Here is a 24,701-nt window from a genome sequence, read left to right as displayed (position 1 = left end):
GGTAGATGCTCAGATGTGTCTTTTCTCCAAATGAAAACCACTGCTGAGCCTTTGACTGGCCTGGCTTCTTGGCATTTCACACTTCAAGGTTGTTCAAAGACATGCACCACACTCTTCTTCCAATTCTAATTTGTATTATACCAGGCAAAAATGTATTCAAATAAACGATTTATTTTTAAAAAGTCAAGAAAACCCCAAGGAGCTAACAGATTTGGGGCACCCATATGATCTGCCAGGCTTCTGTCACAGACTGTCTTATAGTTTTGCATTGGGGAGCATTTGTGTCGTTCCCTTCTCTGTGCAAAGTATGGAGAAAACATCTGTAACTCCACCAGAATCCTGGGCGGTGGCCCTCACCTGCCTTTCTCGAATATCATAACTGTCTTCTCCAAAGAGGTGTCTTCCCTTCTAGCATCATGTATTTTTCATTGCTTTGACAGGGATTCTTCCTTTCATTCCCACCATTAACACATCATTTCTGCCATCCAGAGGTCAGGGAGAGGTTGTTTCTGGGAGGGCAGGACAGACGTGGACTAGAGACCTAGGGGTGGGCTTCATGCCAGAGGTAGGATCTTATTGCACTGCCATGTTCTAAACTTGAACCTGGACTTTTAGATCATGCGAAGGTAGATTTGTCAAAGCAGAGGCTACAAAATATTTTAGTTAACAATCTCTTAGCTTGGCTTCTACCTTTCAAATATTTAAACATATCTTGTGAGCGTCTCCATCTGCATGCCAGCGATGGACCTTTGGAGAGGGCCGGCTTCCTAGCCTGCATTTTGTCTAAACACCAGAAAATAACAGGGCAATAGGATGTCAGGCTTTCTCCAAGCTTCCTCTGAGATGTCTTTGAAATGGGTGTCAGACCCAAGCCCCAGAGGGCTAGCCCTACACTGAGGTGGAAAGTCCCTAACGATTCAAAATGCAACTTCCTCTTACGTGTATGACAAGACCTGATTCTCATATTCTCATCATGATTCTAACATCCTAAGAAATTATATATATTCCCCTTTTATTGCCAATATATGCTCTCGGGAGACTTTTCTGTTAGATACTTAATAACCAGGCCTTTAGCATGAATTGGACATGCTTCTTGGAGCTATGAGATAAAATAAAACAGCGTCCTACAGAAGTGCTATTTGGTCATAAGTGAACTGTACTCAGGTAAATTATTTTTTTCTGGAAAAAGTAATTTTTCTTCACAACCAGAACTCTTTTGGTATAGGTACTTGCCCACATGTCCCTGGGCCATCCTGGCAGGTATCTGAAAGGTTACACTGGAACAGAGAGGGTGGCAGCCAAGGGATGGTCCTAAAAGGCATGTGTTTGGCTTTGGGAGAGACAGAGAAGGCCAGGGATGGAAAGGCACTGTCCAGAGTCCCCTGGGCTGAGGCCCACGGCAAGGTGAGAGTCAGAGGCCCGGCTGCCAACCCATCAGGCGACAGGATAACCAAAAGCTTAGCGATGGCCTGTTTGAGCCCAGGCTTCCTGTTTCCTCAGGTCAAAGGGCCCCTCCTGGGCCCACAGGCCTGCCCCACATGCCCAGTGCAGGTACCTGGTGAGCTGTGGCCCATGCAGATTAGACAGGAAGCAGGTTCTGGCTGGCAACTCGACAACCAGCCTTGGAAATACATGTCAAAGTGGGGCACTCGTGTCTGCCAAGGCAAAATACACTGGGATCACTTCATACTTTACTTAGGACAATGAGAAAGTAAAATAAATTTGCTTAAATTCTATGCAATGATAAAAAAAACATAGGGGGAAACAAATTAGGAATGAATGTGCCTGGTGCAAGTATGTGATCACAGTCTGTTCCCGGCTACTCCTAAAAAAAAGTGAAAAGCACTTGCTCATTTAGTTTGCATTTTTCCAAACCACCTTCCTCATCCCCGGCCTTCCGGACTCAGGGGAAAAGCTGGTGTGACGTGGTCGTGTTAATAACTTTCTTCTTGACCTGCGGGCTCTCAGGGAGTGTCTGCACCTCACACTAGCCTGTTTCCATCCCAACAGAGGCCGTGGAATGAGGACAAAGCAGGTGGACTGTTCCAAACACTGGCTAGTGAGCAGATTTATTGCACATAAAAAGATGATTACCATCAAAAGGCCATTTTTATGACCTTTACTTTGGAGGGCATACACTCTTTATCTTTTATTGGTAGGGAGACATATAATATCTATTTTTCAAAATGACAACTTTTAAGCCTGTTGTACAGAAACGCACGTGTTGTGCTGGTACATTTTTCACAACCAGCTACGGGTGGGGGTCATGGGGTAGCCTGGTTGAAGGCATTTGCCAGTTTCCCTGGTATAAAGACTCCCACCATGGCTAATTTCAATTACCATGTGACCTCACTGAACACGGAGTTTAGAGGTTTGCACGGTAGCCCACCATTATAAAGTATTTCCACCATACAGAGGCAATACAGACAAAGAACCTCAAGAGGGAACGTAACCGCAAAACTTAAAGAATTGTGAAGTGATGAGTTTTCAGTGTTTTAGTCTTGCTTTTAATATTATTTATTTCACCCAAGTTTACCTATTTTGATTTTCAGCACACCAGCTCACAAAATTCCTGACAAGGTAATGATCAGTTCTGGAGAACTGCCCTGAGCCTGCCCAGAACGCCAGCTCCAACCACTGCAAAGCCACTTCTTGTAACCAGTTACGATCCCTTCTGAGAATGAGGGTGCACAAGGGTGAAAATTTAGTCCAGTGGTTCTCAGCGGGAGTGCTACCCCACACCCCTGCCCACAGGAGACACTTGGGATGTCTGGAGACATTTTGGTTTTCACGAAAGGGCAGGGGATAGTGGTGCTTTGGGAATGTAGTGGGTGAATCCAGGGAGGCTGCTACACATTCTTCCATGCACAGAACAGGTTCCCATAACAAAAGGTCAAGAGTGCCAAGGCAGAGAAACCCTGATTTCATCAAAGAGCAGTCCTTAGTGCAGATATGCACTGTTGGTTATGTATAAATAAATGTGAAAAGGGTCATAGCTAAAGAATTCTATGAATGAACAAAGTAAGCATAGCTTCTCCCCATGCAGAAGGCAATAGATCATTGCTATAAAATGACAATTTTAAACTAACTCTTGAGCTTATGTTTTAAGATTGTAATCCCCCAAACTACTGGCTTGTGATTTCAAGAATAAAGAATTTAGTGAGATTCCTGATCCTTGAGAATCCCTGAAACAAGACCTCGGTCCTACACAGGTTTTTCTAAGGAGGAGAAATTCACACATGGCTGCTTCAGTCAGCACCCTGATCTACTTCATTTCAAAAGGTGTTTTGACCACAGCATCAAGTCTAGGAAGACTCCAGCTCCAAACTGAGGGCATGAGGTGTGGAGCGCCTGTGAGCATGCTAGGGGCTGCCGGTACCAGCTACGGAGAACAGATTTTGCACATCAAGTCCTAACTCTGTGTTCAATGGCTTCACATCCACAGCTTGAAATCAGCCATGGTGGGAGTATTTACCCCATGGGAACCAGCAAATGTTACAAAATCAGAGGCCTGGAGAATCTGTTGTTAAACATTTACTAGCAGATCCCTGGGCCAAACTGCCCCATCTCAAGTCACGTGAATGTGTGAATATAAATCAGTATATACTTTAGATTCACACACACAAACACAGATCTCTCATGTCCAATGAAACAAAGTTCTAAAGAACTTCTGACTCTTGACCTGGAAGCTTAATTCACTCTAGATTTTTAAAAGTTAACAAACTCATGCTATGTGTTTGCTCTTAACAAGACCCACTATTACTATGACAAAGGTAAATTTGTAGGAAAAGCATTCGAGGTTCCTATTAGGGAAAAGCTATGTTGAATCAACCAAAATGAAATGGGTGTACTGAAGGTCTGAAAATAGAATTGACCTCAATGAAGTTATCTATTGTTGCCTCACAGAATACATGGAGTTCTCTATCTTATTGCATAATTACTCCAGACTCCCAGGAACATTGGCAATATAGGTTGAAATATGTGTTAAACAAACTTTATGGCCAAAGAGTTATTTCAAAGGCACCTTTGTGTTGTGAAGGGATACCCAGACATGCAACAGTAAACTAACCACAGCATCACACAAAGTCTATTCCACATCTGCTACCCTAGGTCAAAAGAGGTAACACTGCTGAGCATAAAGAGTCTTTCTCTGGTCGTGTGAAAGCTTTCCACTGAAACCCACTCTCTCAACTTAGACTTTTGTAATTAAAGACCTAAAACACCTGCACCGTGAGGGATGAGGGAGTGGTGTGTCCGCTAGGCGAGAACCTCAATGATGATGGCTCCCACCTTCCCCCTGAGGTTCTGACCAAGCGAGCTAAGTGGTTGTCATGGGAACGCTGGGCTTGTGAAACCAGCTGAGGTGCCAGGTGATTACAGCCACATGCCAGCCAGGCTGGAGTCCAGCTTGCAGGACGCTCCTCCCTAGGAGAAGGGCACCCTCGGGCAGGAAGTCTTGGCTTCTCCTCCTGGAAGTGGTTCTCTATCTCTAATGCTCTTACCTCACAGAAAACCCCATAACTACTAGAAAACACTCTGAAAATTCTCCTGAGACCTTCAGGAATTTTCATGATTTTAGAAAACTAGAATTTTCACAAAAATTTTTTTTAAGTGGAAGAAGACAGCTAACTACAATATAAATAACTACATACTAGAATGAATCGTAAGAGAAACATTAAAGAAGACAAGGGCAAGACCAAGGAAGTGAGCTTTAAATAGATAACTTTCTCTTGCTAATACATAGTGACAAGTAATTTTTAAACGTTTTCTATTATTTACATCTAGCGCCCTCTGGTGGTCGCGGAAAAGTTCCTATGTTCCCGCATTCATCGGATTGATCACTATTGATAGACTCTTCATACAGCCCTCGGGAGGAGAGAATTTCAATAATTAATGCATATATTAAATGATTGTCTTTATGGAATTTTATCAATATGAAGAAACTACACTCAGAAATTCTTGATTATTAACTCAAATTTTCTAGGTTTTCTGAAAATAGGTTGGGATAATAAAACCTAGTTCTTCCTCTGTAAGTCACTAATAACATTTGAGATGGCAATGCATTGTTGGAATTGATGCAGAGTACTCATATTTAGCAACTGCCAGTGGACTGGGTTCAGATTAAAAACCCGGTAGCTACCGACATTCCACACCTGCTTTCCGGTTTACCCAAAAGCAGTTCAGGACAGAGAGGTCCATCCCCTGAGGCATGAAATGATAAATGCCGCTTGTGAGCAGTGAAAGGAAAACCACACACTGCAGAAAGATCAGACTTGTTTTTTGGCAAATCATGACACAGGACTTGGACATTGCTTGTGACGTCACAAAACGCTAATTACCCATTCTGCCAACTCTTGAAGACCTCCCTTTTGAAACTAAGGTGATAAATACTGAGCAAAATGACTGTCTTTTTGTCCCGTGCTCTGACAGTGAAGGATGTTCATTTTAAAAGGCCAGAGGGGGAACAGGAGGGGGAGGGGACGAGGGGATGGAGAAAGGCATAATAAGCTCTTTATAATTGCTGTGTATACATTAATACAACTCCTAGATTATTTCCTCCTTCTTTGTGTGTGTGTTTGTTTGTTTTTTAAATAAATACATTCCCTTGCTTTCTTCCCTAATGTTTATGGTAATAACGCTGGTAAGCCATTTCTGTTTTACAGGGAAACAATATAAATATTGGTGAAAGTTGACTCAGAGGCGCTCGCTCTTACGGTTGGAAAGAAGCACGGCAGCACCTTACAGAGAATTCCCAGAGTTATGAACATTTGCAGAGCCTGGTAAACTAGCCTTAGAGGGTTTGCAAGCTGCTGCACTGCAAGGATTCGAACCCCCCTCGCGCACTTACCGCCCTTTTCCACCCAGCCCGGCCACTCCGCGGGGCCAGGAGGACGCCGGACGCTCGGGCTCCCCGGCGAGGCCGCTGTGGGTCCCACGGCGCACGCAGGTGCCTGCTGGAAAACAGCGGCGACACCTCGGTGAGACGGGGGCTGCGCGAGGGGAGCTTCGGGGGACCCTGCCCCCGCAGTCGGGGACTCACCTGCACACCCACCTGCGCCAGCAGCAGCAGGCAGAGCGCCGCGCAGCCGGGGGCCAGCATGGCCGGGCTGCCCTGCGCGCCCTGCGCACGCAGCCGGCGCTGCGCCCCCGCGGGGAGGACGCACGGCTCCATCCAGGGGCGCTCGCAGGGGCCCGGGGCCGCGGATGCTACCCAGCCCCGCGACCGTGCAAGCGGGCACCGAGGACCAGCCCGACCGGCGCGCAGGACGATGCCCGCAGTCACTGCGCCGCCCGCGCCGGGGTTATTACTGCGGCTCCGCGCCGCGCTGGGGGCGGAGTGGCGGCCGCGGCGGCGGGGCGGTGGCGGAGAACCCGCCCGCACCGTGGGAGAGCGGGGGAGGGGGAGGGCGAGGGCAGGGGAGGGGAGGGCGACGAAGCGAGGGGAGAAAGGAGGGGGGCGACAGAGGCGCGAGAGAGGGCAGCGGGGTGAGGCTCGAGGGGAGGAGGACCGGGGAGAACCCGGGCGTTCGCTGGCCCGCGGTCGGCACCTTGCCGTCCGTCCCGGGGGCACGCGGGTGGAGAGGGGACCGCGAGCGAGGGGCGGCGGCGTCAGCAGGTCGGGCCACCCGCTCTGTTCTCCGGACCTGCAGTCCACGCACGGCTACACTGGCTGGCACCTCGCCGCGCTGCGCCCCGATCCCCACTCCCGAGGGCCGGAGCGGCGCATCCAATGGCCGGACACCTGCCGCCCGCCGGAATGCGGCAGAACGGCGCCTGGGTCCCGCTGGGTCCGCCCTCCCGCCCCGTGGGGAGATCAGCTGCGAAGCAGGGGTGCCCGGACTTCCTTAGGGATGCGCAGATCTGAGTATACACGAATGTGCTTTTCTCTCGAGTCTGCGAAGTGATGGGAGACGAGGGGGGTCGAGGAAGCTTCGTCCTCCTGGGATGTAGCTGCGCTCCTGGCCCTGGGGTCTGGGCAGCAGCTGACTGGCCTGTGCCGGGGCTGCTGGGGGCCTAGGTGTAGCCATTGATCGCGGAGGCTTTGCGGTCGCGGGTTTGTCCCAGCCCAGGTCGGGGACTGCGCCGTTGTGCTACTAGCTCCAGGAGTCTGAGGGCGCAGCAGAGGCGCGTCCACCGGCCCGGCTACAAGCCCAGCTCGTGTTCTACACCTGTTGACGGCATGTGTGTGTGAACGCACGTGCACGCGTTCCAGTGTGAGCACGGGCGTATATGAGCTGGGTGTAGGCGAATGCGCATCAGTGTCGGCTTGCACGTCCCCCCCCGCCCCGTGCATGTGTGTGCGCTGGAGCTTGAGTGCACACGTGTGCCAGTGCGTGTTCTCAGGCACGTGTCCCGCCTGAGACCACTCTGCTCCACTGACTGTTCCTGGCCTCCTTGACCTCTTCCCTCCTGCAGGTCCGAGGAGTCTGGGCTCCTGCTTCATGGTTCCAGAGTCCTTCCTATTCAGTTTAGCCCAGCTTGGCCGGTTTTGCACATTTTGTAAAGGATGGAGAGGAAACTGGTGGCAGCGGTCTCAGGCCTCCTTTGCCCACCTCGCCCTGAACCTGTAGGTGCCGCTTGCTTCTGGCAGCCCTGCAGCACCAGGCAGCCTGGGCAGGGACAGTGGGACCCTCTGGCTGCACAGGGCCTTCTGCTCCATCTCTCTGTCATATTTGTTTCCTTGAAAACACTCTTCAAAAGTGGGAGAAATTTTTCCATAAAGGCTTGCCTGGGGGTGTGTGTGGCCTTAGAACCCCCTCCCTGCTCCACACGCACAGGCACACAGCTCCTGATTAGTGTCCGCCAGACTGGAGGCTGGCAAAGGTTCTGCAGTAGGCAGAGGGTCCTTGTGTCCTGAGTTCAGGGCGTTGCATGCTTGGTAAACGAGGGTCTCTAATTATCGCTGATTGTGTTGAATGTGGCCTGCAAGGGGATCAGATTTTCCAGCTCTTACTTACGATCACATGAGGACACCCAGGGGCTCTCTTTTTATAAGTTCAACAGATGAAATGAAAGAAGGATAGCTGGTATAAAAGGGTTCACTTTTAGGAATGTTTTTTCCCTTTTTGAATACAACCAAAATGAATCTTTCCATTGTGAAGAAAGAAACAATATCCTTTACAGGGATGAACGTTTTCCAGTTTTTTTAGCTGTTCACTGAATTCAGTGCTCTGAGTGACTCAGATAGAGGGCAAACTCCAGCCCGGGGGCCAGGTTGGGGGCTGAGGTGAAGGAAACTGGTGGACAAGGTATATAACGGCCATAGAACACGTGGAACCCATTTGTGATTTATAATAAGATGTATATATTTGGTCTTCCTCCAATATCTAGCACAGAGCTCTCCCAACTTGGAATTTCCTGAGTGCAGAGAGCAATAAAGGTGTATTTTGTTATGTTAATGAGCTGAATTTGCACCGAAATTGAGACCAGTTGCCAAGGGACCCAACCGTGTTATTAGAGGGTTGGAACTTTCATTGCCATCCCCTGACCTCCAGGTAGGGAAGAGGGGCTGGAGGTTGAATCAGTTGGAGGTTGATCAATGATTTAATCAAGCAGGCCTATGTAATGAAGCCTCCATAAAAACCCAAAAGGACCAGACTCAGAGCTTCCAGGTTGGTGAACAGGTGGAGTTTAGGGGAGAGTGGTGCCTGGAGAGGGCATGGAAACCCCACACCCTTCCCCATACCTGCCCTAAGTATCTGTTTCATATGGCTGTTCCTGAGTTATATCCTTTTGTAATAAACAAGTAATCTGGTAAGTAAAATGTTTCCCTGAGTTCTGTGAGCCAGTCTATCAAATGAATGTAACCCAAGGAGGGGGTTGTAGGACTCTCCCATCTATTGCTGGTGGGTCATAGGCACAGGTGACAACCTGGACTTGCCCTCGGCTTCCCAGGTGAGTGGGGTAAGAGCACTCTTCCCTGACCCATGGGAGGTCGGACTGGGCCAGGCCCCATAACAGTTTCCCAAAAAGTGGTTGACAGGCTTAAAAGTGGAAAGAATACCTCTACAGTGTGAAAAATAGCATATTAAGAAACAAAAAAAGGAAATTTTTGATGCAAGAAAATTTGAATTCCTAAAGGGAAAGGTTAGGACAGGGCAATGTGTCTTATGGATTCTGTGAAACTTAGAACTTGCCATGAAGCCTGACTTAGTACAACTTTAGGAATCAGGCCATCCTGGAAGAATGCTCTTCCGAACTTGTTGGCTAGGCATAACACAGCCCCTGTGTTTCCTTGACATCCCGTATGGTCCTGGCTGAACCTGAGCCACTCAGCTCCCAGGGCCAACAGGGTTACACGCCCTCAATCTGTGGCCCCAGATGCCTCAGACCTAACCAGACAGCAATCAGCTCGCTGATTCTGATGCTGGTTCTGTTCCTGGCTACACTCTAGCACCTGGGTTCCTCCACGTTGAGACTTGACTTTTCTTAGGAAAAGGAAGAAAGGAAAATTGGGAACCAAGGAGGACAAACAATACTGGATTCCTGAATTCAAAATCTGGCTTGTGTAAGCTCTTTCCTGTTAAACACATAGAAATTTATCTCAAATAATAATAATACTTTCTATCATTATATAAAATATAATCACTTAGTATTAAAATAATATGATAGATGTATTATAATCATTAGTATTCATTAACTGTTTGTTATTAGTATTGTTGGTAATTGACACCCCCTCCTGCAGTGAGGTCCCTGATCCCCCCCAGTGCTGAAGCTGTTCGTAAGGTAACCAGTGCCAGAAGATCCACCACTTGGAAACCTTGATTAATAAGACTCAGCATTTGTTCCCTTGTGTCGTCTGGTCCAGAATTACACCGGCTTCTGCTAAACATATTTGCTTCTAATGATTCCACAGGTAAAATCGGTGTTGAAGGTGGGTATATCTGCTAGCTATCCCTACACAAGAAAACACCCCATAACTTAAAATGAGAACCATTTCTTTTTGCTCAAGGACTATATGCTGGTTGGTTACGTAGTGGTGCAGACCAGGCTTGCTGATCTTAGCTGGGTTTGCTCATGAGTGCTGAGTGAATTGTGGATCAGGCAGACACACAGGGAGAATGCCATGTGAACATGGAAGGCAAGGATTGGGTGATGCCTTTACATGCCAAGGAATGCCAAAGATGGCTAGAAAACCACCAGAAGCCAGGGGAAAGATCATGGAATGGAATCTCCCTCACAGTCTCAGAAGGAACCAACCCTGTGGACACCTAGATCTGGGACTGCAGGCCTGATAACCATGAGACAATACGTTTCTGCTGTTTAAGCTGCCCAGTCTGTGTGCTTTGTAATAGCAGCCCCAGAACTAGTACAATCAGTAAGTTCTCTATGGACCAGGAAGGAATGTCAAGTTGAAATTCTAACATGAGCATCCAGGCGTGGCCCTCTTTCCATCCCAAGTTCCAAGTAACAAGATAACAACTGAATCCAGCAGCTGGAGGAACTCAAAGAATCCCACCAGGGGCCTTTCAGCCGAGGGTCCGGGACAGTGGGCGAGGCACAGGTGGACATCTTTGAGCTCGTGGGGGAGATAGTTCTTCTCAGTTGCCCTGTGCCACCTTGGGGAGGGGGCCTGATTGCCACTGTCCTCCTTGTGCACCCAGGAGACCTATGAGCACAGAGGTTTAGCCCCTCATCAAGGGAAGACATTCCATCTCATGCCACCTGGAACAAGCCTGCTGCTCTCCCCATCACCTGCAGTGTTCCCCTCCCAGTGGACTTCTCTGTGGAGGCCCATAGAACCCTGGCCCTGAGAAGGCTCGTAGGGCAGTGGTCCTCCATCTGCTCTGCCTACAGAATCTCTAGAGGCTGCAGACCTCCTGATTCCCAGGCCCCACCACCAGGGAAGTATCATGGGTGTGTGGTGGTGACTGGACATCTGTGTTTGTAAAATCTTCCCAGAGGATTCTGTAAGCAACCCAGGATGAGATGGAGCGAGGTCGGTGAATCTCACCACCTGCTCCCTAGGGAGGGGGGTATGGGAGGGCGACAGCTGGGGTACTCCCGAGTGTTCATCAGAGGGAGATGCCTGTGTGGCTAGGGTGTGTCCAGTCTCTGGGATAGCTTGCTGCCATGGAAGTGATCCCACCTAGAAATGTGTTATATGTGTCTGTGTGTGTGAGCCAGAGTGGGTGTGCACACGTCTGTGAGTGTAATGATAGTCTGGTTTGAGCGTGTGTGCATGTGTGCATGTTCATCCATCCACCTATCATTTAAAGTAAGTTATCAAGTAATGTGTATATCGTTATTTTTATATTTAATAAAATGTTATTGTTATATTTAATTCTAAGAAAAATTCTAGAGAGAAAGAAAATGGGTGGGTTGTAGCTCTTTGGGAAGCAGAGGCACTGGGGAGGAAGGGGGCCTGCTTACCTGAGTAGTGGGTTTCAGTTCCAGGCCAGTGCATGACTCATTCAAACAATCCAATTATGATCCCCCTTGGGACCCGGGGACAGCCCACCCTGTGGATGCTATGACACCTGCCTCCCCACAGCCCTGATTGTCGACTCTGTTCCTGATGGGGCCCCACGTGGTGTGCGGTGTCCTCCTCCCAGGGCTGTGAGTAGGAATGGCTGATAAATGCTGCCCATCTCACCTGCCCGGACTGGGCGTCCTGTGTCTGACTGTCCTGTAACCCTGGGGCAGGAGTCCCTCCCTCAGGGATGGAGCGAAGCGGAGGTGAGGAAATGCACATGTGCAGACCTCCTTTTCAGGTTTAGTGTTTGGTCTTTGGCAACTTCGTAAAATTAACCAGAAAAATTTCCAAATGAGCATTTCAAGTAAATAGCAATTATCTATGCCTCCAAGATCTGAAAATACACACTTATAAAATTATTGGGGTCTGATTTATGTTCTGGAGGGAACTTTTTGCCTAATTATTCAATGTGTTTTGTTGTTCATGGACTATTCTGTTTTCCTCCTACTTCTTGAAGCAATGTTTCAATTTATGTGTTCCTAGAAAACAGTTAACTTCACCAAGATTTTCAGTCATTTTCGAACAGCTTCTTTTGCCCCTTCCTGTTATAATTAGCCACTCACTACTCATGATTAGTTGTGAATAGTTATCTACTTACTGAGAATCCATCATGGAGCTTCTTTTTTCACTGAACTTATAACTCAGGGAAAAGACAAACTTTGAACTAGTACTTTCAAGAGAGGTTGCATTTTATGAAGAAGTAAAGGAGGCTGTGTGAATGATGATGTTACCTCTTATTTTTCTGTAATTTTAGGCTTGAGATATTTTTTAGGGGTACATCTATTAATGTGGGCTTCTTTGGAATGATTTTGCCAACACATCATTATACTGTTAAAGTAGATATATTGGTTTTTCCTATCTAGACTTGTAGGGTAAATTCCCCCCAAGTTTTGATCAGTAGACTTTTTATTCTTATCTGCATTTCCTCAGTTGTGAAATCCATTTTTCCCAATTTAATGCTTCTTAAATTGGGATTGTGTCTTATCACCTCAACATATATTTAACATTATAGAGTACCTTCCCAACCTCCTCCTTACCCTCTCTCCCATCACTAGTGTTAGACTCCTGGTCCCATGGTACCCCAGCTCAGAGGTTATCTGACACCCCTCCAAGTCCCAATTCTGTCCCATCTGATGCACAAACCAGTCATCCACATGCTTTGTTGACTATCTTCTGACATCAATTTGATCTTTCTCTTCTATTTCCTGTATTATGTGAAATGTGTTAAAGTTTACTTTTTGATTTTTTTCAGGGTGCTGCTTCTACTTTTAACTTGTTCCACTTGCTATGTTTATAATTCATTACTACATAATTTTTTTTCATGACCAATAAGTATTTGTTAAATGAGCAAATTATTCTCTCTATTTTTTACTTCCATGTTGATCTCATATTTCTTCATGATTTTGTGTTTTTGTTTTAGAGAAGGCAGGTTTCTCCTTGGATAGGGGGCAACTAGAGTTGAAACTTTCTTCTGACTCCTAAGGGAGGTCATTTCCACATAGACACTCTACCTCTGAGTTTCCCAAATGCTGTTTCCCTTCCACTGCTGTGCAGGGCCTTTTGTGTTCTGCTTCAGTCATGTCTTTGATCTCTGTGTATCCACAAGTGGGAGCTGTCCGCCACTCAGGGTTGTGTGCAGCCAGGCTGATAGGATCACCTGTGCCCTCACCTCTAGCCATCACTGTCACCCGTGATCCTCTTCCTACAAGTACAGCTGGTTCTTCTCTGACTCCCACCTCTAACAAGCTTTCAGCAAGTGTACCTCTGCTTTACTGCCGTGATGTCTCCCCAGTACTCTGAATCAGTCTAGAACATAAAAGTTTTCATACCCAATGTTTTGCTGCTGCCACTTTTTCCGTCTCTGCCTCTGGAATTCACCTCACATGTCCCAGCCTCTTCTTCACACCATCCTCCTGCATGCTGCTCGTTTGCTTTTTCTGAATGGACCCTCTGAATGAGAAGGGTCATGGTGTACTTTTGAAGGAGTTTGCGTAGAGAGTCGCAGGATCAGAATCAGGAAATAGATGGTAGATGCCAACACTGTGGAGAGAGACCAATATGGGCTAATTTATCAGAAAACAGGTGAGAAATGATGGTGGCCTTGACAAGCACAGTGACAATGGGGTTGTGGTAAAATGGACTGATGTTAAGTTTATTTAAGAAATAGGATTGGCAGAAGCTGGAAATTAGACAATGCACACAAATGAAAACAAGTTGAGAGTAATCAAGTTATTTTAAGTAAGAACTTCTGTGAATAGGACAGACAATAGTGAACGTAGGGCAGAGTGTTAGATTTTATGGGTTAGTAAAACTTCCAAATGAAAATTCTAAAAGAAACCCACCATGGGGTTGCCAGCCTTTCATTTTCCTAAGGTAAGATGAAATATGGTAAGTGTGTTATCTCAGAATTAAGACTTCTGTCTAAATTGAATGACTTTAACTTAATGAAATGCCCATTATGTTGACCTGATTGTTTTCATTCACCACTAACCATCATGACTATAAAACAATTTTAAAAAATGAAATCATGACGAGCAGAAAGTGTTGAGTAAGGGAATATCTGTAGTGTTTTGACTTGACAGAGGCTATAATGTTCAAGGAGAATCTGGGAGGCAAGAAAAGACACTAGAATGAATTCCATCTGGAAAAGAATCACTGATGAAGGCTCTCAGGGCTGCCTCTGTGCTTCTCAGTGGTCTCCTGGATCCTGCTTCCAGAAGGCATCTCCCTGGTTTGCATCCTGGAATCTTCCCGCCAGTCTTCCTGAGGTAGAAACAATTAGAACAGAATTCTTGCCTTGGCCATGTTTGCTAGGCAGGGCTGCCCTTGCAGGGTGCACACATTCTGGGTCTACACCTTGACCCAGCACCTCCCACCTTTGCCTCCGGCTCAGCTCTTCCTTTTCATGTTCTGTGGATCTGGGAAAAATATCCCTAGAGCTGCAGCCACCTCCCAAATTCTAAGTAGGAAGGAGCCTGAAGCTTGGCACCTCTTGTTCTCGCTTGATCAGTAAAACATGAGTTGGCACTGGTGGAAGAAATAGAATGGCCTCACAAAAACATCCGCCTAGCCTCAAAGGCCTCCAAACCCACCAAATATTATAATACAAACCCGAAGTCCACCCAAACCCTCCTTACAAGTACATACTGCTCCCACAAATGAGGTCTATTTTGTAATTGTCAACATTCCCAGACATTAAATTTATTTCCCCCCCCCCAAAGTTTTGGCCTTCCAGCCCTTTTGAAAGGGGCAGCACCTACACAATGCCATGGGGACAAACAAAATTAAGGGCACGTGCCCTTGGAGGTCTGGCAGCTCTCAAGAGGGAAGAGGAAGGGAGAGATTATGGCGCCCATCTGCTCTTCCAAAATCACCAGACCTATGTCTCTCCTCCTCCTGGGAAGCATTGAGTGCAGAGGGAGTGGAGAGTCAGGAAGGCTGTGCTTCCCAGAGCTTCCTTCAACGTGGAAGGAGATGGAGAGGAGTATCCCCTTTCACAGGTGTGGGAAGGAGAATATAGTTCAGAATTACTCTTATTCCAAGGAATTTCTTGTTGTTTAACATGCCCTGTGTGTGGACTGTGTCACTGTGACAATGAAGCATGACAGTAACTGGGAGGTCATTCACATTAAATTTAGGAAAAATCATAGCAACCTGAGTCTTGAGGAGACACAAACAGAAAGGAAAGTTAACCAGAACATGGCTTTTCAAACAGTATGAGGTGATGAGTCACTTTTTCTCTTCTCAAACTGTAGCAGACACACAAATACAAATTTTATATTCTAATAAAAAAAATAAGGATTACTAGAGCAATGAAATGAAGTAGACATACCATATCCAATCCTTTTTTAAATTCATTGATTCAAGTGATAGTAAAAGGCTCTGAATTGCTTTGAAGGCTCCTGGATGCCACTTGCCACCTCTGCGTTTTCCACGTCACAGAGCAGGGAACATCAGTCCGCCACCCTTGAATGTTCTGGAGAGCAGCACAGGAGGAGTAGATACCAAGTGCGCCGTGCAGCCAGGGAGGGGTCCAGGATCCACCCATGGACCCGTGTCTGTCATCTCCGTGCCTGACCTGGGCCACTTGGAGTGAGGCATCTGCAGCAAACATCTCACCACCCCATCTCTCTTCTTGCTCGTTTCCCTTCTGTAAAAGTCAGTTTTGTTCTTCCCTAATGTCATCCTCCTTCCCCCCCCCCATTCCCTTTATCTTTCAATATTAATCATGCTGGGGATCCTTCAGTAAATTCCTGATTGCAGCCCTAACAGGGGCTGTCTCCTCTCCTTCCTCCCATGCCGAGAATTGCCCTCTGTCCTTACCAGCCTGTTAAGATGCTCCTTCAGCCTCTTTCCAGCTGACCTCGGCTCTGGGACTCAGTTTTCTTACATAGCAACCAGAGTGACAGCAGCGGCTTGCATATGTGTGAGGGCTCCATGAAATAATCTAAACACACGGCACAGAATCCCTGCACCCCTCTTTGTCCCCCTGATACCACAAGGACTGGAGGCGAGCAACATGGAGCAAGTGTCCTCAAGGAAGACGACGGAAGAATTGAACTCAAGTCAGACTATCTTTGGGGAGGGATACCAGGAGCAAATAGTGCACATTTGACAAGGTATTTCTGTTCCCCACCTTATGACAAAGTTGACTTGGATAGAATGTCCAAACCACGGTGCAGTTTTTCTTTCAAGCATGGCACGCTGTGATCTGGCATTTGCTTTGGCAGAGGAGAGGTCCAGAGGCAAATTCAGTCTTATTTTCTTGGTGACCTGTTGGGCTCTTCAGCCTGGATCCTCATAGAATCATCACGTGTCTTTGTCCTTATGTTTTTTTCAAGATGTGGCTGGCTGTGCATTTTGTCATTAATTTTGCCTGGAACATCATAAGTGTATAGATTGTTTTCAGCTTTGAAAAGACCTAGATACTTATGTATTTATTATTTGGGAGATATGATATTACATGAGTAGAGTTTACCATTAAAATAGGTAAATAGAGAGCTTAGGTAACTGCTTACATTACAAAATGACAAAGACCATTATGGAAAAATAAAGTGTATCTGCATATGTATGTCTGACAAAATAAGATGGATAAAAATTCTATTCTACTGGTAGTATTAACATATACTGCTTTCTTCATGACTTTGAATATCAGAGAATTAAGCTAAAATCCTTTTGAAAAGTTAAAAGTAAATAGTGGTTGTAAAAATAAAGAGAATACATGGGAAGAGAAAAGTAAAGAGATTTTGAGTACATGGAAAAAACCCAGAGAATAACAACAGAAAAATGAAAATAAGAAAATATAGGTGTGACAACAGAAGATGTAAAACAATTATATCAACACACACAATACATTAAATTTGCTTATTATAAAACAAAATCTTAGATTTTGTTATGGACCTAAAACTCAATCACATACTCTTAAAAGTGCATACATACTGCAAAGGAAAATTTATATAATGAATTAAATATTAAATTAATATAGACTTAAAATATTTTTCAGGTAAGAATAATAAAATGGAGAATCCCGGAGTGCGTTTCCTATCCTACATGAAACTTTATTTTCCCATCTGTGTAATGGATATGATAAAACCAGAACCTACTCCAGAAGGTTGATATGAGGACAAAGTTAATATTTATAAAGAACTTAGAACAATGCCTGGAATGTAGAAATTGATGTGTAATTTTAATAGTACTTTAATTTAAATGAATTTTAATGCATGTAAATGAAAAATATTGCATATTATTTTGAAAAAAAAATAAAACAAAAGAAAAAAATAGTTGGCAGTATCAGATCAGTAAAGACCAAATTCAACATGAATATAATTTCCTTTGCTTTAAGTCTTGCTTCCAAATCCAGTTGATTTACATGGGAAATAGTTGCAGTGATCCTTCCAGAATAAAGATTGCATCTCTTGAATAGAGTTCAGCGTTTCTGCAGACCCAAGACCAAGAACAGCACAGCCAATCTGATGTGACAAATTGGATTTGTTTTTCCCATATCACATCTCATTTGTAAAGACTTGGATAACTGGAAAAACTGCCCCTCAGACTCACACAAATTACGGAGGAAGAGAACCCAGTTTTTATCTTTGCAAAAGAGAAAAGTATGGATAATTTTCAGAGAAAAAGAATCTCATCTACAATGTTGCAAACACCACAGTTTGTACTGTGCTTAATGCCCTGGGTCAGATTCAAATGGGAAACCATGCCTTGGACAACTAATTAACATCATGATTCTGTTATTGAGCAATTTTATTTCAGTTGTCTCATTCTATCTTCATGAGATGAAAAAATGCAAGTTCCCAAATTACATAATTCCAAATCAGTAACCACGTGACACTAATTTACAGACAGAAACCAGAGTATTTATCATTACTTTATTAAGGTTGCTTTTATGAACAAAACTAGCTGTGGGTCTGTAAAATCACTAAGGTACAAAAGTAACTAAACAATATCTTTGGGGAAATTTGAGTTCACAATTGTTACTTCTTAGTAATTCAAGTAAAAGCTTCTCATTCTCTAACTTTCTCTACCTGTTTCCTCAAAAGGACCGATGAATTTGGCTAATGTCTCTGAAATGTCTTTAAGCCACATCCAGTGTGATAAGCGTACAAATCTGATAGCATCTTTCAGCACAATTTGGGATTCAAAAATAAACTCAATATATAATAATTAAGCCCAGTTAAATCAATGGAAATGTAGATTGTGCTTTTTCAAACTGCCTCAAACATTTGACAGGCCCCTCTTAGCAGGGACAGACATGGGATTAGACACTGAAAAGTCACTTTGTAGAAAAAAAGCACTGTTGATCAGTCGTGGGAAACAGCGTTCTCATGTTTTCCTATCTTTCCATGTCAGAAGGTTTGCTCACAAACACCTTTCTCAGAACAGATAATCACGTCCTATCTGCTCACCTGGCTTTATTCTCTTCTTCCTCTTCCTTCGCCTGGTACCACAGCCTCTGTTTGCCAGGTGGCTTGCTTATTGATCACCTTTCCTCTGGAATGCCATGCTCACTGCTATCTCTCCCACCCAGAGGGGCCAAGCACGCCATAGGGTTCAATGCCTGTTAGTAACCTGGATGGTGGAACAGATCTACTTTCAAGTTTCCTTTTACCTTTTATAGTTCTCAGGAAAACCCATTATTCTCTCCCTTCTGAATAGTCAAAGAAGAGCTGGTATCTTCCAGCCTGTCCTGAAAATCTCCGAACTCTGCCCCAGTGATAGGCGGAAAGTACAAGCCTTCTGTATATATTTCAGCATGCAAATTGTTGGAAGAATGACATTATTTTTCTGCCCAGAGACGGAGAAGCTGGCATGGAAGAAGTTGTCTTCCCAGGTGGAATGCTTATAAACTGTGGACATTTAATCTCTGTGTCCTTTCTCTCCTCCATACACTCGGCAGCGAGCACAGAGAGGAGAATCTGAAACTTTGTGTTTTAGAACACGAAGCGGATTTAAGCCTCTCAATTCAAAATCTGCCCATATATTTTAAAGGATTTGGGCTTCTTCTTTGTCATGCTTCCGGGCTAGACAGGAGAGGAAAGGTTGATCAGATTCCAGGAAAGGATCTAAACCAGGGAAGCTCAGCAGCTGGTAGACCTCAGGGGTCACCTGGCAAGGGGACACCAGAGCTCAGAGCTGGGCCACGCGGACATCGGATCAATTCAGAGAAACCTGGCAAAGCCAAGACAGGCTGTAGGGCTGGAACGAAGAGCACAGAGGCAGATGCTAAGAGCAAAGGCCCATCGGAAGATCAGAGCACAGGGCAGATTTAACAAGAGAGCCCAGTGGCCAGGTGGAGATGATAGTTATGAAAGGGAGAGTTTCTGCCCTTTGAGATGCTGTGAGATTTTGAGGAAGCAGCAGTTGGGCATCCCCTACACTTAGTGACTTCTCCTCCTGTTGTATGCCTCCTGATCTGAGCACCATGTGCAGTTTTTTTTTTTTTTTTTTGTGGTACGCGGGCCTCTCACTGTTGTGGCCTCTCCCATTGCGGTGCACAGGCTCCGGACGCGCAGGCTCAGCGGCCATGGCTCACGGGCCCAGCCGCTCCGCGGTATGTGGGATCCTCCCGGACCGGGGCACAAACCCATGTCCCCTGCATTGGCAGGCGGACTCTCAACCACTGCGCCACCAGGGAAGCCCCCACGTGCGTTTTTTGATACAAGTGCCAACAAGCTGGGGACTCATAGTCATATGATAAGATAGGTTTGCAATTCCATAATAAAATCTCCCTCCCTAGATTCACCCACAAATGTGGCACCGAATAACAGAGTACACAATAGCGTGGGTGCAGTTGTCACGAATTCCTGCCCAGTTCTGTGAACCCATTATGTTTATAAGGATCTGGACGTGTACTTGGTCACGCTTTCCCGGCCAGTTCGGGTTTACCTTCCTTAGGAGCCCATGGAAAGTAGGCACAGTAGGTTCCTCTGTATGTCCTAGAGTTTGCTCTAAAGTGAAAGAAATGTGCATGTGATGAGCTTTGGGTTAAGAGAGAGGCAGTAAACAGAGAGAGACTGTCTTTACGGGGGAGAAACCTACCAAACTGAACTCCGTTATGGCAGCTCGTAGCTCGTAGCTGAAGGAAGTTGGAAGAACAACGCGTGAAGGGTGTCTGGGGTCTCACCCAGATCCTTTAATTGGTCTCCAGTCCCTGCACACATGACCACCATCCAAAATACCACGCTTCTGACCTGCGTGTGACTCCCAGGCTCAAGTGTAAGCCATCTGCCCTAACCCTCAGCCGACCCCCATGGTTCCTGACCCTGGCCAGGCCAGGATCCTCAGAAGCAGCCCCTACACAGCCTCCTTCATCCCTCTCTTTGCACTCTGCCCAGGTCCTCTCTGACTCCCACAAACAATCACTACCAGATGATGAGGTCCAGCCTGGCTCACAAGCCTGCCTGAGCCCCAGGCACCTCCCCTCGGCCCCTGGGTTCATTCCAGCCCTCACCCGCCAGCCGCATGCCAGGTAATCTGATTTTGTGAGCTTGAGGAGACAGAGGAAAACGTGCATGTCCTTGACCCCGGGGACTTTAACTCCCCTGTCCCCCCATTGTTTCTCCTTCATGCCACTTAACAATGAGTGTTGCAATCTTTTCTGTATCAAAAAAAATCCATTTATTGACAGTAACTAAGGTGCTTAGATGGGGACCTGATTTTTCCCTCTCCCCCCTGCAGCCTTCCAGACTGGGTGTGCATTTTACAGGTGATCCTGCCACTGCCTGGGAGTGAGCAAGCAGGCTGCCACCTGGCCCCACAGGATGGCCACACATTGAAGAGCAGACCGGTCAGTCCAGGTCAGAGGAGTTCCCCTGGGCAGAGCTCACAAGAGGCAGTAACTTCATGCATATTCTTGACAACCGCGTCCCTCACTTCTCAATGACATCTCTCATGTCCAGAGAGCACGCCATTCTTCAGGGGCTTCATTCCAGCCATGTCCTGGGGACATGCGTGGCCAGACCTCTGAGCACCCTCTGCAGTGGTGCCAGGTGGCCGGCGGTCTACAGGACACCCTCGTCTGAAACCCCTAGCTCCAGGCCTGCATCTCCACTCAGTCCTGCATCCTCCACCCTCTCTCAGCCTTGAAATTTAGCCACGTGCCCTGCCTGCCACAACCTGCAGGACTGCAGATGTGTTCTCTGGCACAAGCCTGACTAGGGGCCTCAGGAAGTGTGACCTTGAACCACCCAGTACTTGCCCTTGCACCAGCTCGGAGGTGCGGGAACTGCCTTGTCTCTGGAGCATCTTGGGAGGCAGGTAAGGGGGCGGCTCAGAGGCTGTGGACGCTGCCAGGGGTCAGGTTCAGGAATTAGTAGGGACACAATCTAGCCTGAAAGGCATCTAGTAGTTTGAACTCTAGACAAATCTAAATGTATTGTCCTACTGTTCACAGCATGACCTGGGGAAGGGTCACACTGGTCTCAGACACGCAGGTTTTCATGAATATTCAAGTTGCTAGAACGGGTCTCAGAAGTCGAAGGCAAGGGAGAGGAAGTGTCCTCCCCAGGTGTGCCTGCAGAGATGGTGCAATAGATCAGGGCTGTCTGGCAAATTCCCTGACGTGCTGGAGTCCAGGTGGCCCAGGTCTGTAGGTGAGCCCTCACCTCCTGGAGTTCCCATGGCAGCCCTCCCACCCTAGGCTCTTTCTCTTTATCTCACCTGCAAACAAGAATGCCTGCACCTTCTTCAACATGCAGAGCTGCATAAAACCCCTGCAAGTGGGAGGTGGCTACGCAAACCACTGCAGTGGCTGTAGTAGGGATGTGAGAATCATTTTTCTGCACAGGGACGGGCATAGGAGGGCAGCGCTGGCGCTGCCCCGTCCCCTCCCCACCCCATCCTTATCACAAGGAGCAGCACGGGGAGTGGCTTCCCAGGCGAGGACGTGAAGCAGCGGCTTGACTATGGCAGTGATTCCTCCCCAGGTCACCGTGTAGATGAGCTGTCCCTCCTCCCCAGGGCAGGAAGAGGGAGGGGTGGAGAGAAGCTGGGTGTGTTTTGTCCATACCTGTCCTCCTTATAGATACGAGGAATAGGTCATCAGGTTACCCAGCAACACACAGCTTTGGTTCTCCCAATTTGGTCAATTTCAGATGAGGGTGGCAGCCATCAGAGGTGTGGCTGCCCCTGGAGAGCAATGGACAGGTCTGTGTCCACCGCTTGAAGCCATTTCCAGATGTGCCCCATCTCTCTTCCGGTCTCCCCGAGGCCACTGTCCCCAGAAGGACTCTGACACAGGTCAGGCAGCCCTTTAATTAGATTTCCTTCCTATCTGGCAGGATTCGATCATGAGATGGAAAGCACACAGTGATTTGAACAGGAGGAGAGTAATATAAGGAACTGTGGAAGCATGATGGAGTGGCTGCAGGTGTAAAGAGGACTCCGTGTGGCACCTTAGGGCCGAGGAAGGAGCAACATGGAAGGGGTTTTTCCCCCAAGGCTGGGGTTCCAACCTCCTCAGAGAAGGAGAAGTTGCAGCCCTGGGGGGACGGGGAGTTTGCTGTGTTGTCCAGTCTGCATCTCTGGCCCTATGGCCCTATAATGGCACGAGGCCCCAGTTCCCGTGGATGCATTCGCTCACCCAGTCTCCCACCTGCCTGTGTGGGTCACCACATTCTAGGGCTCTGCAAGCGGAAGCCGGAAAGTATAACAATTTGTGATTCATTCATTCACCAGCATCTCCTGAGCCCTTACTGTGTGCCAGGCCTTTCTCTGTGCAGAAGTGATCAGTGAATCCAGAGTCAGTGGAAGACCGTGTCCCGGTGCAGGGAGGGGTATGTGTGTTTCTTGAGCCCATGGATGGGTCACGGCCTTATAGGAGGTAAGTGTCCTCACAGCTTGCTCCTGTAGCACTGAATGCCATTCACAAGGAGGCTGGGGCCTCCTGCCCAGTACCTCCCCTATGCCTGCACCAGACACCAGGTGACAGGAGGCTCAGGGACCGGACTGCCAGGCTGGGGTCCTGTCTCTGGGATTCCTGGATTTGTGGCTATGGGGGAGTAGCTGTCCCTCTCTGGGCTGGTGGCAAGCTATCAGAGCAGTGGATAAGTTTCCTGTTGCTGCTGTAACAAAGGACCAGCTGGCTGACCTAGAACAACACACATTCGTTCTCTCACAGTTCTGGAGGCCACAAATCCAAAGTCAGGTTCACTGGACTGAAATCCCTCCACTGTTGGCCTCTGGTTGCATGGCCTTTTCTTCTTCCATGTTTAGTCAAACCCCTCACTTCCCCCTCTTTTAAGGACATCAGTGTTTGCCTTTAGGGCCCATCTGAATAATCCAGGATCATCTCCCCATTTCAAGATCCATAACTTCATCACATCTGCAAAGACCTTACCCTTACAAGGTAACATTCACAGGTTCCAGGGGTTAGGAGTAGAAATCTTTGGGGCCATTATTCAGCCTGCTACAAGCCGTGAGTGCTAAATGTGTTTTCTTTAGTCTTTGTATTACCTGTGGTTTAGCAGGGCACAAGTGTTTTTGTTTTTTTTTTTTGCGTCATGCGGGCCTCTCACTGTTGTGGCCTCTCCCGTTGTGGTGCACAGGCTCCAGATGCGCAGGCTCAGTGGCCGTGGCTCATGGGCACAGCCACTCCACGGCATGTGGGATCTTCCTGGACCGGGGCAGGAACCCGTGTCCCCTGTATCGGCAGGCAGACTCAACCACTGTGCCACCAGGGAAGCCCCACAAGTGTTTTTTAAAGGAGTGTAATTCCCGTCCCAACACCTGCTTCTGTAGATTCCCTGTCTGCCTTGTTCAGGCAAAGGACGGTGGCGGGGCCATCTGACAGTACTGCATGTGACCCACGCTGGGTTAGAGGCAAGGGCACACCTGTGAGGCCAGCACAGCCTGAGTCACGTCCCCGCAGGGCTCACAGGAGGTTAGGGGCCCGCTGGGCTGCTCACTGACGTCTGCATACCGGAGTGCTGTCGGCCACACACAGAACCTGGAGCTTTAGGGGAACATCCCCTGGGTCATCCTTTCTCCTCCCAAGCTTGGGTCTCAAAGGGAGACAGCTGGAGATCCAAAGTTAGGTTTTCTGCAGAGTAGGTGGGTGCAGATGAGGGGTCACAGTGGGGATTTATTCTTACTTATATGGAGAGTCCAACACACACTCACACTCGCACAGCCATCCTCAGAGGCTGTTCTGTCCCTCCAACAGGGACAGGGCCCACCCCACTAAGGGACAGAACAGGAAATCGACTCTGGAAAAGGGAACCCCAAGAGGGCACAGAGCACACCAGGATGCTCTCTGTAAGCTGTCTCAGCACCAGGAGGGACCTAAGAGGCGAGGGGCTGGGGAGGAGGTGGCTAGCCAGGGAGGGTCTGCCACACCCCTGAGGTCTGGACTCCGGCCCCTGAGGGAAAACTTGGTGGCACTGGCTGGGAGCCGCAGGAATTTGAGAGCCTTACCAGGGGTGGACGTTGGTGGTCAGCCTCTGCCGATCACCTCCAGGCCCGGTGGGCAGACACAGGAATTCTGAACGAATTGGTTGGGACCATCCAGGCCTTGGAGCTGAAAAGTGCCGGCTTAGTGGACCGTGCACATTGGGACCTGAAACATGACACACACGCTGAGCAGTGATGTTTCGAGTGAGCATTGAAAGGGCATTCTGGGGACAGTGGCCACCAGAGCCCTGTGTTAAAGGCGAGAGCCAAGTTCTTGGGGGAGAAAAGGGTTTTTCTCAGAACCTGAAACCTAGGCTGTAATCAT

The 24,701-nt window shown here is 47.5% G+C and overlaps 1 protein-coding gene across 1 annotated transcript in view; it reads right to left on the bottom strand.

Moving 5' to 3' along the window:
- ADAMTS16 (ADAM metallopeptidase with thrombospondin type 1 motif 16) overlaps positions 1 to 6,172 on the bottom strand; it is a 154,427-nt gene extending 148,255 nt beyond the window's left edge. The window contains exons 1-2 of the mRNA XM_029219208.1: positions 6,041 to 6,172; positions 5,849 to 5,954 (exon numbers count right to left, since the gene is read on the bottom strand). Coding sequence (XP_029075041.1) covers positions 5,849 to 5,954; positions 6,041 to 6,172 — 238 coding nt within the window. The remainder of the gene's footprint in view (positions 1 to 5,848; positions 5,955 to 6,040) is intronic.
- Between the last annotated feature and the right edge of the window lie 18,529 nt (positions 6,173 to 24,701).

The sequence above is a fragment of the Monodon monoceros genome, unplaced genomic scaffold (assembly GCF_005190385.1).
Source record: "Monodon monoceros isolate NGI ecotype Baffin Bay Population unplaced genomic scaffold, NGI_Narwhal_1 Super_Scaffold_12, whole genome shotgun sequence".
Classification (NCBI taxonomy): domain Eukaryota; kingdom Metazoa; phylum Chordata; class Mammalia; order Artiodactyla; family Monodontidae; genus Monodon; species Monodon monoceros.
Note: the sequence above shows the minus strand (reverse complement) of the source record. Positions and strands in the feature narration are given on the sequence as shown.